Source organism: Peromyscus eremicus, chromosome 1 (assembly GCF_949786415.1).
Source record: "Peromyscus eremicus chromosome 1, PerEre_H2_v1, whole genome shotgun sequence".
Taxonomy (NCBI): Eukaryota; Metazoa; Chordata; class Mammalia; order Rodentia; family Cricetidae; genus Peromyscus; species Peromyscus eremicus.
This window is the reverse complement of record NC_081416.1, coordinates 79,125,045-79,143,861: the sequence shown is the minus strand read 5'-3', so window position 1 is coordinate 79,143,861 and position 18,817 is coordinate 79,125,045. Positions and strand designations below refer to the sequence as shown.

The 18,817-nt window shown below is 45.2% G+C and overlaps 1 protein-coding gene across 2 annotated transcripts in view; it reads right to left on the bottom strand.

The window, feature by feature from the left end:
• Positions 1-18,613, bottom strand: part of Arhgap17 (Rho GTPase activating protein 17) — a 51,900-nt gene extending 33,287 nt beyond the window's left edge. For both annotated transcript variants that reach the window (XM_059267282.1, XM_059267275.1), the window contains exons 1-8: positions 18,578-18,613; positions 14,603-14,707; positions 10,840-10,913; positions 9,111-9,222; positions 8,821-8,897; positions 6,538-6,649; positions 2,200-2,268; positions 1,962-2,043 (exon numbers count right to left, since the gene is read on the bottom strand). In XM_059267282.1, coding sequence (XP_059123265.1) covers positions 1,962-2,043; positions 2,200-2,268; positions 6,538-6,649; positions 8,821-8,897; positions 9,111-9,222; positions 10,840-10,913; positions 14,603-14,677 — 601 coding nt within the window. In that variant the 5' untranslated portion in view covers positions 14,678-14,707; positions 18,578-18,613. The remainder of the gene's footprint in view (positions 1-1,961; positions 2,044-2,199; positions 2,269-6,537; positions 6,650-8,820; positions 8,898-9,110; positions 9,223-10,839; positions 10,914-14,602; positions 14,708-18,577) is intronic.
• Positions 18,614-18,817: the final 204 nt, after the last annotated feature.

Genomic DNA, 18,817 nt, shown 5'->3' with positions numbered 1-18,817 from the left:
AACTGTAATTTCCTTTAATGGTGGAGTGGGCACAGAAGTGAAACTGCAAAGGGTTATGGGTAGGAAGGTGAACAGTGAAGTAGATATTGGAGTCCTCCAGGTATGGGGGCAGGAAGATCCCATTGCATGATTTTTTTTCCTAAAGATATGCTACGTCTTTCTGAGAGAAGGCTACTGAAGAAAAGACGGGCTAAAAGAAAGTAGGTACAAAGACAGGTGGAGGTGAGGGGGCCAGACTGCAGCCCGTGAGCGAGTGACTGAAAAAGACAGAGCACACCTCTTCCGAGTGATGCTAGTCACACTCCAGCTTTCCCTCTTACATCCTGAGCTCTTCTCTGCTCCCCTGACTTTCTGAATATTTCTCTAAGAACACCGAATGGGGATGACTAAGAAATCCAACTTTCTTGCTTCTGTTAATACTCAACTCTTCCCAACAGAGCTTTCCCCATTCAAAGGCTAGAGTGACACCTACATCTTATCCCATGTAGGGCCCAACCAGCAGTGGACATCTCACAAAGACATGTTCTCAATGCTCTGAACTTGAGTCTGTCTCTTGGAAAGACGAGCCTTGCTGCTGAGACTCAATACATTGTCCAGGACTGGGAAACTGGGTGATTTAGGAAACACAGGCAGCCTGTCCTGAAAGGAACAGCCAGGGGAGGAGACACACTGCACTGCACTTGGGATTGCTCAAGACCCCATGCACTCAGTCAGGCTAGAGGAGCTCTTAACTCTACAGTGCAAAGCATCCAGGCACACAGAATAACTCATCAGGGCTTCCTGAAACTCAGGTGAAGACTTGGCATTCCCTAGGGGCCCAGCTGCCCACACATGAGTGAACACCTCCCATTTGCCCACCTTGTCCAGTCACGTTTGCCACACTCAGCACCTGGCCAGGTCCCCTTGCAGTACAAGCTCAATGGCTCCACAGGGGATGTACAAATGTCAGCTCTATGTACCAAACAAAACTAGAATCAGCTCTCTGTAACTGTGAGCGAACAGAGTCAACAACTGCAGACCAAAAGTATTTGGAAAGGTTGTGGGCACAGAGCACTTGCCTCAAATATACATGACCTTTTGTTCCATCCCAGCACTACAAGGGAAAAAGAGAGAAAAGAAAGAAAGAAAAAGACACTGGAAAAGGCTGATCTGTACTGAGTAAGTACTCATTTTCTTGTTATTTTTCAAACAACACAGGATAACAACTGTTTTTATGTAGCACTGCATTATTATAACAGACGCTGTAAGTTATCTAGAGATTAAAAAAATATGGGGTGTGTGTGTGGAGGGTGTTTGCAAATGGGACTTTTGTTCTGGAGAGCCAATCCCCTCATGGACACCAAGGGACAAGTGCTGTACAACTCAAAGATGACAGAACACTTCCTGCCTCGACAACTTTGCCTGTAGCTGCTGATTCTAACGGTACATCAGCAAGAAGTAACAGCAAGATCTGGCACATCCAGAGCCAACACATCCAACTCAGAACTCCACACCAGGGAGCGTGCTTCAGCAGAGCAGACAAAATATCAGAGCTGGTAAGAGAGAGAGAAGTGGAAGAAAGAACCTTTCCAACAGCCATGGCCTTGTGATCTGATCACAGTGACTGGCCTGTCAAAGTCTTCCTCGGTAAGTCTGGAATACCTGTTCTAAAACGGATGGATGCTCCCTATGGAACAAATACAGGATTGGAAAGGGTAATCAGATGGCAGAGGTTTTCAAACCTATACAAGAAGCAGAGAGGCTGTTTGTCTTCAACGGAAGGTGTTGGAAGTGCAACGCTTCGTTAGTGTGTTAATTTGGGTTTGGAAGAAATTAGAGAATGCAGCAAGAATGAAATTATGCTGGGAAATGCTAGGCAGAGAGGCTTCATCTCAAGGAGAGGCATGCAGAGGCAGGGTGAAGAAGAACAGAGGCAGGGGCAGAGCGAGTGGAGGTATCAGCAGACACGCAGGTTACATTACCTTGATGGGCGCGCATTTCGGGAAGGGCCTTTTCTAAGACTGCTAATGCTTTTCTATGGTAATCTGCTTGGGCTTCTAATAACTGAGAACAGACCCACATTCAAAAACAAAAGTAACGTTAGCATTGGATGGACACAGACACAATGGTTGAGCAAAACTGAAAATGAACTCTTTCCATAAAGCTTAAATGATTCAACTTTTATAACAAGTTAACATCCAGTCAAGGGAAGGGACTTACCGTCACAAAGAATTTGCCGTACTCCCCTTCTTTGGCCATGAAGTTGTACATATCTGCTGCGAGCTGATCCTGGGGAGAAGATGTGTCACTAACGTCAGTAAAGAAACTGGCACCTGAGCACAACCTCTGGGATTTCTTAGATCAAACAAAGGGGATGAAAACAGCCACAGGTGAGATGTCTACTGACCGAGTTACAACTGTGCACGGCACACAGAAAGAACTTCCAGGTGGTGAGATGGCTAGCTGATAAAGCACTTGCCTCCCGAGTCTGAGAACCTGAGTGCAGTTGGGCACTAGGCATGCATCTGTAATTCCGGCACTCCCACAGTGAGATAGTGGCCCAGACAGGAGACTCTCCGGAGCTTGTGGGCCAACTAGCTTGGGTTACACAGTTGTAAACAGAGCCTGCCTCAGACACAATGGAAGGCAAGAACTAACAACTAAGACTGTTCTCTGACGCCCCCCACCAACCTCACCCACACTCAACAAACTCACCACACACTCACAAAAAAGGAAAGAAAAAAGAATCGGAAAAATGTTCCAGATTGGCATGGAAGGAAATCCAAGTGTTAGGGTTAGTGCTAACTGTCAATGTGGCAGGATCCAGAAACCTGTAAGAGACAGGCATCCAAGCACCACCAACCCACCACCCCTGAAGGAATGCCTGCAAAGAATTATGTTAATCAGGTTGCGGTGGGAAGACCTACCCTAAAAGTGGGCGGCACCATGTTTGAGGTTTGGGTCCTAGACTGTATAAAACGGTTAGCTAGGCAGCAGCATGCATTCATCACTGCTTCCTAACTGTGGCTGTGATGGGATCAGTGGTACCTTCAAGTGTTAGCCAGAACAAGTTCTTTCTCCCCTAAGTTGCTTTTGTCAGAGGATTTTATCACTCAAATAAGAAAAGAAAATAAGTTACCAAGATATTTGCTGGTACACCTTTTAGAGAGCCAAAGTACTGAGCATAATTTCGCATTTATTACCATTTGGGGTCTGGGTAACAGAAAGGGGGAAAAGGTCATACTTCTATTGTCATATAAATATAAAAATATGTATGAAAAAACCAAGATACTAGAAACAGTAGTTCTGTGTCAGCGGCGGTAGATGCTGGGCAAAGAGAAAGAGAAATGGAAGAACTTCACTCTGTAGTGACCCTTTCCCCCCCCCCCCCCCCCCCCCCCCGAGACAGGGTTTCTTTGTGTAGCTTTGCGCCTTTTCCTGGAACTCACTTGGTAGCCCAGGCTGGCCTCGAACTCACAGAGATCCGCCTGGCTCTGCCTCCCGAGTGCTGGGATTAAAGGCGTGCGCCACCACTGCCCGGCTGTAGTGACCCTTTTTAATATGTGAAGTAATGTAAATTAATCACTTATGTAAAAACTGCTGCTATTTTTATTAACTTGCAGCACTGGATTGAGGCTCAGACCTTGTACATTCTAGGTAAGCTCTCTATCACTAAACCTGATTTCTACTTTTTATTTTTAGACAGAAAGTCACAGAAGTCCTAGCTGGCCCTGAGTACTTTCTATAGCCAGACTGGCCCTGAACTTATAATCATTTTGTCTTAGCCTCTCAAGTAGCTGGGATTACAGGACAGAAATTTAAAGGACAGATTTGGCATTTGAATATATATTTCTAATGTTTCTAAACATGTGTCTATAAACATTTTACATATATGTTGGAAACACATATATTAGAAAACTATACATATAGGTTGAGTAAGCTTTTTTGTTTTGTTTTGTTTTGTTTTGTTTGTTTTTTTGAGACAAGGTTTCTCTGTGTAGCTTTGGTGCCTGTCCTGGATCTTGCTCTGTAGACCAGGCTGGCCTCGAACTCAAGAGATCTGCCTGGCTCTGCCTCCTGAGTGCTGCTGGGATTAAAGGCGTGTGCCACCACCGCCCGGCCTTAAGTGAACTTTTTAATGCACTATCTTCTATTTTTCCCATCAAGGTACACAAAATAATATGAGGGCTCTCTTATTCAAAAATGCACATTAGGAGCAACAAATATCCCTTTAGAATAAATTACAAAGCAAGAAAGTAGATGTCCTGAGACCTCACCTTGCTCCTAACCAGAAAGAGGAGGAAAGAAAAATAAACAGTCAAATGCTAAACACAAACTAAAGCTGGGGACACCATGCTGGAATGTAGCAGTCATTTGGCTCAAGGGTCAGAAAACTGTTAAGCATGGAGCCTGATGAGTTAAGGAAGAACTGCACACCCATCAGGCATAACAACAGTCTATCTTTTCTTTTTTGAAACAGGGTCTCACTACATAGCTTAGCTGTCTTGGAACTCACTATGTAGGTCAGGCTGGCCTCAAACTCAGAGATCCACCTGCCTCTGCCTCTGTTTCCAGAGTGCTGCAATTAAAAGACTTGTGTCATGTCCAGTTTGCTTAAGAACAGTATTTCTAAAGAATTATATATATTCCAACAAAGGGGAGGATTACAGTAAGTTCACTCATCAGCACATGGAGAGAACTGAGCAGTGTCTGTGGTCTGGGCTGAGTCTAGGAAAGATCAATGCCTATGAGACACTCACCCCAGTTCCCAGACCCCAGAGACAATGCCTTTCTCTACTGGTAAGCTGGTGGATCCATGTCCCTCTGAACATATCACACTCTTAGCAGTGTCACTTGAATATGACTTTTTTTTCACATTCTTTTTTTGTTTCTTTCTCTCTGAGTTAGTCTCGTGTAACCTACGCTGTTCTCAAGCTTGTAGCCAAGATGACCTTGAACTTCTGATCCTTTTGCTTCTACTTCTCAAGTGTTAGGATTACTACTCCACTTTGTGTGGTTCTGGGACAGAACCCAGAGCTCTGCGCATGCCAGGTCAGTATTCTACCTACTAAGCTTAATATGATCCTTTTAACTACGGTGCAACTCTGTGGGGTACATTTTCATTTTTACCTACTATAGTCAGTATTTAACAGTTTAGAGATCAATAACTGCTATCTTTTTTTTTTTTTTTTAAAGACAGGGTTTCTCTGTGTAGCCCTGGCTGTCCTGGAACTCGCTCTGTAGACCAGTTTGGCCTTGAACTCGCAGAGAACTACCTGTCTCTGTCTCCCAAGTGCTGGGATTAAAGACATGACCACTACCACCCAGCAATAATTGCTATCTTAAGGGAGGGATTATAACATGGCCTGAACAAACCAAAATGTAAGAGTCCCAACACAATCTATGAGGAAATGATCATTTGTGGAAAAAGACAAGCAACAGCAGGAAAAAAAAAAAAATGAAGATCCCAAGAATCACCAATGACTGATTTCTTTAGTGCCTCTAAAAGCATTTGAATGAGTGTTTATTTACATGGTTAGACATGAGGAAAAAAATATCACTTAATAATCTAATCAGTATGGAACTTTTGAAAGTATTTTTGGAATTACTTCTTTGTGAGAAAAAATTATTATTCTCCCAAATTACAAACCAATTGTTATAGAAACATTAAAAAAAAAAATCCTTCCTCCCTGGAATAGTGACCCATGCCTTTAATCCTAGCATTTGGGAATAAGAGGCAGGCAGGGATCTCTGTGAGTTGAAGCCAGTATGATCTACATAGTGATTTCTAGAACAGTCAGGGCTACATAGTGAGACCCTGCCTAAAAACAAACAAACAAAATCCTTCCTTTACTAAAGTAAATATGACCAATTTACTATATAATAGATGTCGTGTTTATATTAGAAAATCTATACTATTATACTGCTCTGTCTTTATACCACCATCTGTCATTTTAATTATAACTTTATATTAGATTGAGTTTCTTTCCCTCTCTCTCAACTGGCTATTTTAAATAAGCCCAGTCAAGTTTTCCTTAAACATCCCACTTGCATTGCTAAGATTTATTTTATTTATTTATACTTATGTTAGCTATGTGAATGTGCTGTGTATGGGTATGAGCATTTGAGTGCAGGTGTCTGCAGAGGCCAGAAGAGGGTGCTACTCCCTAGAGAGGGAGTGGCAGGTGGTTGTGAGTCACCATGTGGGTGCTAGGAACAGAATTCAGGTCCTCAGCAAGAGCAATAGGTACTCTTTAACCACTGCGCATCTCTCCAGACCCCAACTGGATTTTTAAAAATGTATTTTTTGATTATAAAATAATATATAGTATTAGAAAATAAAAACTAAAAAAAACCTAAACTGTGGTCAGGATATAATGTATGAGAGAAGAACAAATAAAAATAATAACAAAATAAAAACTACTCTTCAGTACCATTCATAGTATTCTGATATGAACTAAGTAAAACACTGAAGAATTTATAACATGACATTTTGCCCATCATTTATAGAAAACAAGAAGCAGCTAAAGGTCTACCCCAACAAGGGAATTCCCATACCTTGCACTGTTCGACTTTATTCCCAGCTTCATCCATCTCTTCCTTTAGGGTGTCTATTTTGGATGGAAGCCCCTGAAAGTTGGTTCCTGAAGACTTGTGTGCTTGGTTCCACCTGCAAAACAGGAAGAGTCAGACTGAGAAGGAGCTGTGCAAATTCAAACAGGAGTCAGGCCTTGAAGAGAAGACCTTTCCCCCAGCCTGACTCCCCTGCGATGGAAGCTAACTCAGGCAGCCTTCCTCCTTCTTACATTTAGCCTCTAGAACAGCAGCAGGGAAAACAGGTGCTAGCTTCTCCACAAGGCGGGACTCCTGCAGTGCTGAGGAGTGGCCTAACCAAGCATACTCTGTGTCACACAGCGCCACTGCTGGAACACAATCTGTGGAACTTCTTTTGTGCAGGGCCCAATCATTGAGTCCTTGCCATGAAGCACATCTGGAATGTTCCCTATATTCTGAGACCAAGTCCCTGCTCTTGAGGATGCCTTATAATGCACCTTTCTATCATGAGACCTGTAATTGTTTTTAGCAATAAAAGCTAGAACTTCAACCCTGCGGCTATGAAAGCATTTCAGACACACATAGTAATAGCAGAGGGGCAGATGTGAATAATGGATCTATACCATTATCTCTGGTTTTCAAATATGCTTTGACCCTCTGAATTTAAATATCGATAGTATGCACACACAGCATGAAAACAGACACTAACAATTTATTAAGCTTCTTGGTCTGCTGCCCTGCCCTGCCAATGCCATATTGTACCTACTCCTCATTGCCAGGATGATGCACAGAAAGCTTTCCTTGTCTACAGAAGCAAAACGGCCAGTGCTGGCTTTGAGAAAAGCACAGAATTTGGAGTGCTGTTTGAGGAGCAGTTCCAGCTTATGGAGCTGTGTGACCTGAAGTCTAACCTCTGCCTGGGTTGTCTGGTCTGTTAGGTGAAGCTGATGGACACTGTCTACCTTGCAGAACTAATACAGGGAGTAAAAGAAGGGACAAGCAGCCGGGCATGGTGGCACACCTTTAATCCCAGCACATCAAAAACAAAACAAAAAGGAGGAATAGGCACAATCATTTGCAGAACACGTATCACAGAGGCTCACTGCATTAAGATCCCATTTTAAAACCGCAGAGCCACAGGAACAAGTAAAGGCAAGTAAGGGATACTCAGCCACTTCAGTTTCTCCAATACCCACTTGAGTTAACTAAGTGAGTATGACTATGGACATAAGAATCAGGGTTGGATATCCTAGGGCACATGTGCTTGAGATGTTGATGCCCTGACAAATAAACCCCTCTATTTTGCTTAGTCAAACACAGTGAAGGGTACACACAACCTCACTTAATTAAGTAGCAGACATTCTTTCTTCTGAGCAAAAATGTAGGTAGGGGGCATACTCCTGGTCTCACCATCATGCAGGGACCTAGACACACATGTATACACGACAAGGACACAGCAGAACTCTCCGTCAGAGCACTGGTCCTGTCACCTGCTATCTCTAGGGCATGGAGTAAACCATACAGACAGCTTGTGTTGGTCCCAGCTTCTCTGTGAAACAGTCCCCTTCACAGAAACAGAGGATGTTTGTATCAGACCCATCCTAGTCTTTCCAGCAGTTACAAGGGGCCTCTGCACTAAGTGGGAAGCAAGCAATATTTGCTGAAAATAAAGAGGAGGAAATGGAGGACTGGTAGGGAATCAAATTAGTAACAGATGGATTGACACCTGCCACGTGGGAAGTGACACTTGACAACTACACATCTTATCATTTATTAAACCAGACACAGTGAACCACCGGTTTATGACATTTTTTTCTCCTTCACCCACACCCCATCAGTGGGTCCTGATTCAGAGATGTCTGAGAAACAAAGAAATGCAGCACAGCACAGCCACAGACTCCAGAGCAGGAGCTGCTCTCTGAGGCACTGCTGCCAGAGACCCCTTCACCCCCGCCCAGAGCCACCATAACTCACAGCATTCAGTGAGTCCTTCCCTTCTTGATCATGGAGGTTTAAGACCTGGGGAGGCTCTCAGGAGCTGTCAGGATCACAGGTCTATTATCCCTCAACTCCAATGTCTTGAGAGCTGTGATCTTGGAAGTGTCAGCCCCAGGCCTTTTCCTGTTAATACACTTAGTTCAGGATGTTCTAACAACATCCCCATTGCCACACTTGGAAGAGGCTGTGACCTGGTCAGTGACTGAGGTATCTGTCTGACAGGCTTGAATGCTGATCACAGGACAGACTTCTGCTGCACTCATCACTACCCTGACAGCATCACCTTACCTCGCTCTGACTGAATCCCAGTCCAACACCAGTCTAGCAAGCTGTTTCCTTTGCTTTTGGATGTTGGGAATCTCCACCTGGAAGGAAGAACAGACCACATAGATACACCTGGGGATTTTAGCTGAATTCTTCCAAGAGCAATAACCTCTTTACAAAGGTTTTCTTTTAGATACAAACTTCCCCTACTTTCCCAAAGTTCTACATTAAAGCTGCTAATGACTTAAAATTTTAGGCCCACACTAACCGTTTACTATCTGATCCCCACCCTGCTAGGCAGCACAAGAACCCACCTCTGCTATGCTGTAGAGAGGGTCTACTATCTCCTTCTCCACAAAGACTTCGTGCTGTGAGAGCTCAAGAGCCAGCTGATTCTCAGCATCCCCACAGGTCTCCAGCATCTTCCTTTAGGGACAAGATACCAAACAACAACCATGCACTCATTAAAGCAGGTCTGTCATGTGGCTGTATTCTGCTCTGTGACAGGAACACAGCAGAGCACTTCCCAGTAAAGCCTTTACAATGTACGCATGTACACTGTCACCTAAAATACAAGGCCAGCTTTGTGCTTTCAAAGGAAATGAACTGAGACTGAAGGTGGCTAACTGATGCAGTTCTTGTCTAGAGTGTAGGAGGCCCTAGGTTCCAACCTGAGAACAGGAGGCTGGAGGGAGGGAGGGAGGGACTAGCTCTGGCATGGACTTAATGTGGAGGGAGAGAAAGTATGAACAGTGAGGTTACTACTCAAAGAAGTAGGCTCTCAAGTCAGATGAAATGAGTGTTCTCAAAAATACCCTGAAAATTTTTAACATGTGCAAAAGGTCACTCACTCTGTGTGGTTCTGGGTCTGTTATTGAGTCTAGCCTTAGCAATGCTTCCTCTAGAGCTAACACCAAAACTTGGTCTTCAGCTTACCCAAGTACAGATGTGGCTTCCTCCCCAACACCACCCAAAGACAAGGTTCTCAACTGCACATGAAATGGCTGACCCCACGGGCCAAGAACACGGTGCCACTCAAACATCACTACTTCTTTTTGTTTTCCTTAAATACACAGTTGATGTCACCCCAGTGGCCCAGTCCTCCCTCTTGCCTTTCTTCTGCACCATGCCCCTCCAGCTCTCTAGGGAGCTCATTCGGCAACAGAAAGGGTGTGGTGTGGTGAGAGGTGGCTGTGGTATCATAGCCAAGCTCAACAGTTTGAATACAGGCTTTGTACTCTGCAGCTGTGTGGTCTCAGGCAGTCTCCCTACCCTTCTCTTGTCAGCGTCCTTCATCTGTAAAATGGAAGCATTAGTACTGCCTACCTCTTAGGCTGTTCTAAAGGCTAAGTGAACTAGGACTTGGGGAGAATTCAGCACTGGGCTTGTACACAGCATCACTGCTGTGAGGAAATCATAGTACAGGAAGCAAAGATGGAAACCTGCACAGGCTTTAATTTCAAAAGACTTAAAATGTTCTAAACACACATGCACACACAGACATGTGCGTGCGTGTGCATGTGGTGATAAGCATTCCAATTATCCAGATATAATGATTATACATCATACCACCATAACCCATAAGTATACAATTAGCTATATGTCGATTAAAAATAAAAGTATATTTAGTATAAAAATAAACTAGGTATAACATTTTGAAGTTAAAACAACCAAATAATTCAGGAAAGTCATTCCTTTGAGACCACCACCACCTTCTGTGTTTTGATGGCCATAGTGAAAGTGAGTGAGTCTGAAGGACTGAGAAGGACTTGTAGGTTCTAACACTGAGCCTACACTGGCATGGGCAAGTGCACAAGTTCATGTGCAAGCACCGGGGAACAATCCTGACCCCTTGGGTATGGCTCCTTTTTCACCCAATTCCCCCCAAGCTCCTAGTAGAGAAAGACTTCCCCAGCACCCCACCTGCTCCCCGACGAAAGAGCCCCCACTGCTGTGTTCCCAATTCCTATGGTGGCTGCCAGACACAACAGCTGCCCACCTCCCCACCTCCAGGCCAAGGGTCCCCAGAAGCACCGCTCTTACCCCAAGAGAGACTCTTCGAGCTGGGCTGAAGCCTCCTGCATGTTTTGGGCGAGCGCTGTCAGAGGAAGCTTTTTCTGTAAGGCAAAACAAGGTGGGTTTTTATCTGATGTTTTGTTCTCACTAGGCTGCTTCGGGTCACTCTTGGTACCCCTGCCCTCCAGGCAACCTGCACAAGGAAGAGAGCTGTCCTTGAACTAAATTAACTTAGGTGCCTGGCACACAGGGTGTGTTCAGCACATGGGGAGTGCCCCCTCATGGGGTGTGCTCACCAGGGGCTCAGTAGCTGCTACTGTTGCTGCTGCTATTACTGTTACTAATTAATCAGGTGCATAGAGACTGAGTATCACTTATCTGAAATCTTGAGACCAACATGTGTTTCAAATGTTTAGACTTTGGAATATGTGCACTGCTTTTACTGGCTAAACATCCCCAACTTGAAAATCTAAAATGTGAAATGGTCCAAAGTCTGTACTCATAAAGGTTTTGATTTCAAGGCATTTTGGATTCAGATTTTAATTTTTTAATTAAAAGTTAAAATTATTAAAAAATAATTCGCCAGGTGGCGGTGGCACATGCCTTTAATCCCAGCACTCAGGAGGCAGAACCAGGTAGATCTCTGTGAGTTCGAGGCCAGCCTGTCTACAGAGTGAAATCCAGGACAGGCACCAAAACTACACAGAGAAACCCTGTCTCGAAAAAACCAAAAAACAAAACAAAAAAAAACCCCCACAAAAAACAAAACAAAACAAAACAAAAAAAAACCCTGCACCAATGCCAATGTGGAAGTCAGAAGACAGAGTCTGTTCTCTCCTTCTACCTTGTGGGCTCCTGGAACTGAACTCAGGCCATCAAGGATAGCAAGCACCTTTACCAGCTGAGCCATCTTGCCAGTCCTTGTTTGTTTTTGAGACAGGGTTTCCTAGATCCTGAGCTGGCCTTGAACTCACTATGTAGCCAAGGATGACTTTCAACTTCTGATCCCGGGATGCTATAATTACAGGTAAGTACTGCCACACCCAGTCTTCGTGGTGCTGGGGACCGAAACCAGGGCTTCATGCATGCCAGGCTAGCACTCTACCAGCCGAGGTAGAGCTCTAAGCCCCCAGATTCCAGAGTTTCAGATTGTGTTCTATGAACAGACCTTGTTCTCTAAATATCATCACAAGTAAATGTAATAAAATGCTCAACTGCAAAACTTAGGCTAGAACATTCTTAATCTGGGTCTTGATTTGGTGACAGTCCTAAAACTCAGCTTTAAATATCTAAAAATATCTGAACAACCTTTGTGGTGTTTCTAAGCACAAAGCCAATCACTTTCCTATCAGAGATCTGTTCTTTATCAGCAGCAGGATCATCTGACCAGGGAACTCAGGCCCAGAGAAGTGGCTAGCCTGGAGCCTCACAGAGGGCACAAGTGCAGACCTCAGTAGTGATCAGCAACAGGAGCCCCAGTCTGGCTGGTGTTATCTCAGAGTACATGTAGAAGAGGCCTGGAAAGTAACAGAGAGGCTGCTTCTAACAACATGGTGCTTGCAAAATGATGCTTTCACTCTGCAAAGCCATCTCATTCTGTCTTCCCAGGGAAAAGGACACACGTCAGAGAGTGCCTATTGCCTGCTTTCCTGCATGCATTTGCTTGTGCCATTTGGGAGTACTTCTAGACAGCTATCCAATAGTGGTGGTTCTGGTAGGGGAGGGAGGGAACCAGACTGGGACAAACTTCACTCATGTTCTTTTGTGCATTCTGAATTGAAGTTTATCTATCCATGCGCTGGCTGGAGAGATGTCTCAGCAGTTAAAAGCACTTGTTGCTCTTCCAGAGGACCTGGGTTTGATTCCCAGCAACCACAAAGAGACAACTATTGGCTGCCATGCGCTCAGAACAGAAAGATATGAGCATAACTAAGGATAATTCATGGTTTAGGTGAGCTCTTTTCATAAAGAGATGAAACATAAGATAAATGTAGTAATCAAGAGGCAGACTTCGTGCAATTCTAGAACTCCATGGGTCTGTGGAGGGAAAAATTACGAAGAACCTATTTTGTAAATGTCATTCATGGTCCCTAACTCTACAGCCAAGATCCTGTTTCCTGGAATACGTAAACAAGGAAATTCTGCTGGACGAATCATCTTATTAATGAAAGCATCTATCCACACTGAAACTCCAGAGAAGAACCAGGCTTCCCAGGGGTGAACAGCTCCTCTGTCACCAGAGGGGACTGAAAAGCTCTCCACTGGTGACATATGTGCCAACTGCACAGGAAGGCCAGCTGGGCGCTCCTACAGGCTCACTTCGTGAGTTCTGCTGTCCACGGAGGCTCACAGAGCTGAGGAAGCTGCTCTCCATCTCTCTTCCCATCCTTTGTCTTTTCCCATGGGGTGGAGCTCTTTCTGTGCCCTCGGGAGTTGTATCTGTTTCCTGGAGCCCCTCTCCATGGTTTATGCTCTCCTGAGGATTCCTATTTTTTCTCACCACTGTCATGGCAACTCTTCTTGACTCTTCAAAGAGCCTTTTCTTGGCACATTTGCTTGAGGTTGTGAAAAAACACTAAGGTACGAGACATTTCAGAAATGAGGCTGCAGCCCCTTGCTCCCACTGCCGGCATGTTCCCACTACCACCAGTAAGTCTCCTCTTCACAGCCAGGCACCCAGCCCTCCAAGAAGCCCACCTGACTACTTCCTCTGCTCTCTCCTCTCAGCCCTCCCATAGCATCCTATGCACATTTTATTCACTATGTTGTTTCACAGTTACTCAATGGTGGCATCCATCACTCAAATAGACCATGAGCATTTATCCATTTTGTATCTCTAGCACTCGAACACAGCAGGTATTTGATTAAAAAAAAAAATTCAGTTTGTTTTTAATGAATAGGAGTGACAGTTGGGCAGACAACAGAAAAAGATGGGACATGGCTGTGTAAAGGACATAGATTTATTTCAGGACTGCTGGGTATGATGTGGCTGGACTGCAGTGGGAATGAGAAGAAGCAAGGAACGAAGAAGCTGTGAGGCAAAATGGGATTAGAATACAAAGAGTTTAAGTCATGCCAAAGAGTCTGGATTGTACTCTAGGCAATGGTAACCAGCAGACCCCCTTAAGAGGTCCCACTAGTTTTCTGGGCACCTCCATGTGTCCAGGTATGCTACCAGCACCACAGAATATTCAGCATCTTCCCACCTTGGCAACTGACTCTGATAATCAGACTGAAGACTGACTGGAAAGGATGAAAACTGGAGGCAGGAAATATGGTTCAGAAGGGAACCAGGATGACAGCCCACACAGTTCAGTTCAGGTATTCATGATAACCAGGTCTCACCTTACAGAGCAGGTAGGGATGAGGAATTTAAAGATATCCACAACGAGAGTCACAGGGCTGACTAGCAAGGCAGCTACAGGGGGGTGGAGACAAGGATGGAAGGTCTGTGGTGCAGAAGCCAGGCTGGAAGAGGAGCAGTGGGGACAGAAGCAATGACTCAGTCTGTCTCTGGGAGGCAGGACCAAAGCAAGCATTCCTGGACCCACAAGTGTATGCAAATGTCCACTCAATTTACATAATGGCAGAATCCTAACTGTTGTGCAAGCCAGGGAAAACCTTGCGCCCTGTAAGTAGCCGTGGGAAACAAAAGAAGGGTGACACAGATATTTGCAGCCGAGCTCTTCCTTCTGTGATGTCTGGTGACTAACAAAGCCACAAACGCGGGCTTCCTGGTGTGTCACTGAACTGTCATTTGAATGCGGCTCCCGAAGCATCTAATACTCACATGTCTCCTCTCGGCATCGGTGCCATGCTGACCCTGGAAGCATGCTATCAAACGCTTATGCGAATGGTGGCACATTGACCGCACAGTGTCCAGGCGCCGTTCGATCTGTCAAGGCAGAGACAAACAGCCATTTAAAGGTCTTAAGGAGAAATCTAGTTTCTTCCACGTTTGGTATGTGCATGGAGGTAGGAAAAGCAAGCTGCAGTGAAACTTCACAGCTCTTGGGTGTTGACAGACAGCTCCTATTCACTCACACCACGGTTCTCGCTGCTGACACTTGATATATCGTCGTGGGTTGCAGGAGGCTGTCCTGTACGCTGTGGTGTGTTCAGCAGCATCTCTGGCCTCTACCTATTAGACGCAAGGAGCACTCCACTCCTCAAGATGTCAATATCTCCAGGAAAGCACAGAGCTGATTTCCTTATACTTAAATGTTCTAGACCCCTCCAAAGCTGAATCTCCTCAGGCTAAAAAGACAATCATGACTATGTCTACGAGGCCAAGTAGTGGCAGTCAGTTTCCCGGCCAGAGCACCATCAAAGTTCTGGTCCAATCAGACAAACTCCTATTTACAGTCACATGGGAAAAGTCAATAGCAGCACCAGAAGCATGGGCAATGGGGTTTTTCCCACAGGGCAGCAGACCCAAAATCCATGTAGCACAACCAAAACAAGAGCAGTATCCAAAATCTTCTTCCACATTAGGTTTCAGATAGGTTTTGGTTTCTGTTTTAAAGGGACCCCCTCAGCAGAATGGACACCCAGCAGTAGGAAATACTGATCCAGGGACCCACACATCTTGAATAGCCTCTGAAAATAAGACTGCTGGGATATAGCTGTTTATGGCAAAGAGGGCTGCTTGTTACAGGAAGGAATGCCAAAAATGTGTGTTCTGATGACTCATGAAGAGTGAGAGCAAGCCTCAGGGACGCTTTCTATTCTAATGAAAAGTCAGCAAATTCAAAGCAGAATACATTTGGATCCCTAGTCTGCTTTGTGCCTGTTTCTCAAAGGTACCTGGACACTATTAGCTTCTCTTCAGGTCCAAGCCCCATTCATCAGGACTGTGACCTGTAGACAAGTTGACATTCAGGAGCACGTGCCATAGCACCGCCCCATCTACAGTGGCCACAGGTCAGAGCATCAGAAACCTAGCAGTTTCCATCTGCCACAAGAGCAAATGAATCACTGGACCCCTGGACCTTTTTACCAACATGTCAACGCCATGAGGACAGGAATCCTGTCTGTTTTGTTCACTGGTCTCCCCCACGTGCCTGGTCCAGTGGCTGCCACAGGATCGGAAGGTTTCTACTTTTGACTATGGTGGACAAGTACCTAGTACTCTCCTGTGCCTGGTATTAGAAAAGCAACAGGGAATACATTCCAGTCTCTGCCTGCTGAGATTCACAGCCTCCTGGGACACCACCATACTACTAAAATAAAAGGCAGTTCTGGCAGACAGATGGGGGAAGAAGGCAGTGTTACCTCAGAGGCAGGCTGGCAATACATTGCTGGTGGCCTGGAGTATCGAACAGAGCAAAATCAAACCCCCTCTCTCAGGCTCCAATGTCAGGGCTCCCCACCGTTTGGTTCATTTTCTCCTTAGTCCTCTCATTAACCCATGGGGCAGAGACTGTCAACATCCTCACTGGACAATGGTGGAAACTTAGACACTGGGGGACTAACTCAACCCTAGGCCACAGGGCCAACTGGAGGCAGACCTGGTAGTAGAGTTAGCACTGGAAACCATTGGGTTTTTTTTTTTTTGTTGGTTTGTTTTTCTCCTTCAAATTAAAAACAGCAGAAAAGAGAGAGAGAAAACATCTGTAGCACTTAACAACAGACAACAAAGAACAGTCTATGTTATCAAACCAGTGTGTTTCAGAGGGGGCAAAGCTTTCACAGCCCACAAACAATACTGGACAGCTACCCCTGAGTGCCATCAGGCCTTGGTCCTCCTTCAGCTACAAGGGCCTAATCTCAGAACTTCAAGGATTAAATGAGATCATGTATATTACTGGGGCAGGATAGCATGAAAACCTAGATAAAACTTGGCCAACACAAACAGTACTTCAGGAAGTCAGAAAATGAATTTAAGATACATGTCCAAAACTAAGAACTGTCAAGAATGTAATTCTTTAACAAATCTTTCTTGTTTTGTTTTCTGAGACAAGGTCTGACTATATAGCAGAGGCTGGCCTTGAACTTAGAGCCTCCCTGCCTTAAAAAAAAAAAAAAAAGAGCTTTTAAAAATGTACCAGGCTAGAGGGAAAACACAGGCTTAGACTGCTCTAGGTTCAATTCCCAGCACCAAAACCCAGCTCAAGTGGCCCTCCACATCCATGGATTTAACACCATGGATTAAATAACATTCAAAGAAAAAAATTTTTTTGCAAGATCATGTGTGTACTTTTGCTGCTGTTCTCTAAACAACACAGCATAAGAACTATGTACACAGTACTAACATCGTTTAAGGCTCTGTGAGTAACCAAGAGGGATTTAAAGTACAGACAAGGCTGGGATGAGGCTAAGTGGCCGAGTACTTGCCTACTGTAAGTGAATAAATAAATAAGGATGCCATCAAAAGGATGTGTACAAGCGAAATTCAAATGTTGCATAGTTTTGTATGAGGACATCCAGAATTAATCTGTCCATGGAAACCAAAATGACTATATTCTACCTGCAGGTGGCTGACACAATTTGAGATGTTTGACAGGCTGTGGTGGAAGCCCTTTCTGACTTATCCCAGCTCCCTTTCTGACTTATCCCAGCTCCTTTTCTCCATGGGAATGGATAGACAGTCTTCTGGGGCCAGACTCTTGGTCTTTAGAACCTCACTTGAGTAGACAGACTGCTGTGTAAGCTAAGGAACCACAAGGCAAGCAGACAGGACAAACAGCTTAACACAGACTCCAGGCAGCCGAGGCTCGCCCACCCTGAGCCTTCTGTAGTTGGGGAGATGTGAACAGAGATGAAGCATGAAAGGCCCCAGTGTCTTCTCCAAGACCAAAGTCAGGAAAATTTCTTGACAGACGGAATACAGTGGCCCTGGCCAAAGTCTCCTGACAGGAAAAAGAAGGAAGGTCTGAGCTGACAACACCAAGTGTCCCAGACCTCCAGGTGATTATGCTAGATCTGGCCATATCAACACAAGCCTAAGCTCCCAAGACCCAAGCAGCCCAGAGATGGGGAGAAACAGCATGAACAAGAGAGACTCGTCAAAGCTCTAGGTTGGAGCCACTGGGGCCTCCAGCAGTGAGCAGGACCTGTCCCATCAGGGGAAACATCACAGTAGTGGATCAGGGTGGCAGCCTGCCCAAGGCCTGTGGCCAGGCCACCATGCCAGTGGACTGACCGGGCCCCAGCCCATCCCAACACCTGGCACTTGGGAGCAGGACTAGCCCCATGTGAACTCCACAACATGACCGAGGGTTTCGGATCCCCTTCCTCTCACCATCCCACCCCATGTTTCTCTGTCTCTACTCAACCCCATGCTAATTAGTTATTCTCTTCCACCTAGAAAGAAGAAGTGAAAGGCCTCACAAGTGCCAAGTCTCATCATGTCTATGTCACCCCCGGCCCCCAAGTCCTCCCTTCGAACTATCTCCTTTGTTAGGTTGGGAACCCAGGGCTTGGGCATGCTAAGAAGTGCTTTACCAGAGTCACACTGCCAGTCCTAGATCTACCATTTGTTTTCATTTCATGTCTTTAAAGAGACGGTTTTAAGACAACTTTATATTGACAGGCCTGGAGGTACAGACCTCATCAGAGGCTAAGGCAGGAGGACTCCAGTTCAAGGCCTGGAAGGGCACAGAGTAAGTTAAAGGCCAGTCTGGGCCAAGCAGTGAGACCCTGTCTTAAAAAAGAAAACAGCTAGTGGTGTAGCTCTGTGGTAGAGCGCTTGCCCAGCATGCATGCATGCATATGGCCTGGGATGTGATCCCTAGTCCGGAGGGGAAAAAATGTATTTTGTTACCTGTAGCAGATCTTCACTGAGGACTTCTGTTTTTTCAGCTCTATGGGAAAAATGAAATTCAGAATTAGAAGTGCAGGAAAAGTAACCCGTGAAACTTAAATATGGATAACTGGGGATTTCCAACCGAACAGGCAGGAGGAAATTTACATCAGAGGGCAACTTAAGCGAAACCAAACAAAAAGACTGAACAGCAATCCAACACAAGAGGCCATGGTGTGGGGCAGCGGCCCTCAGCCTGCT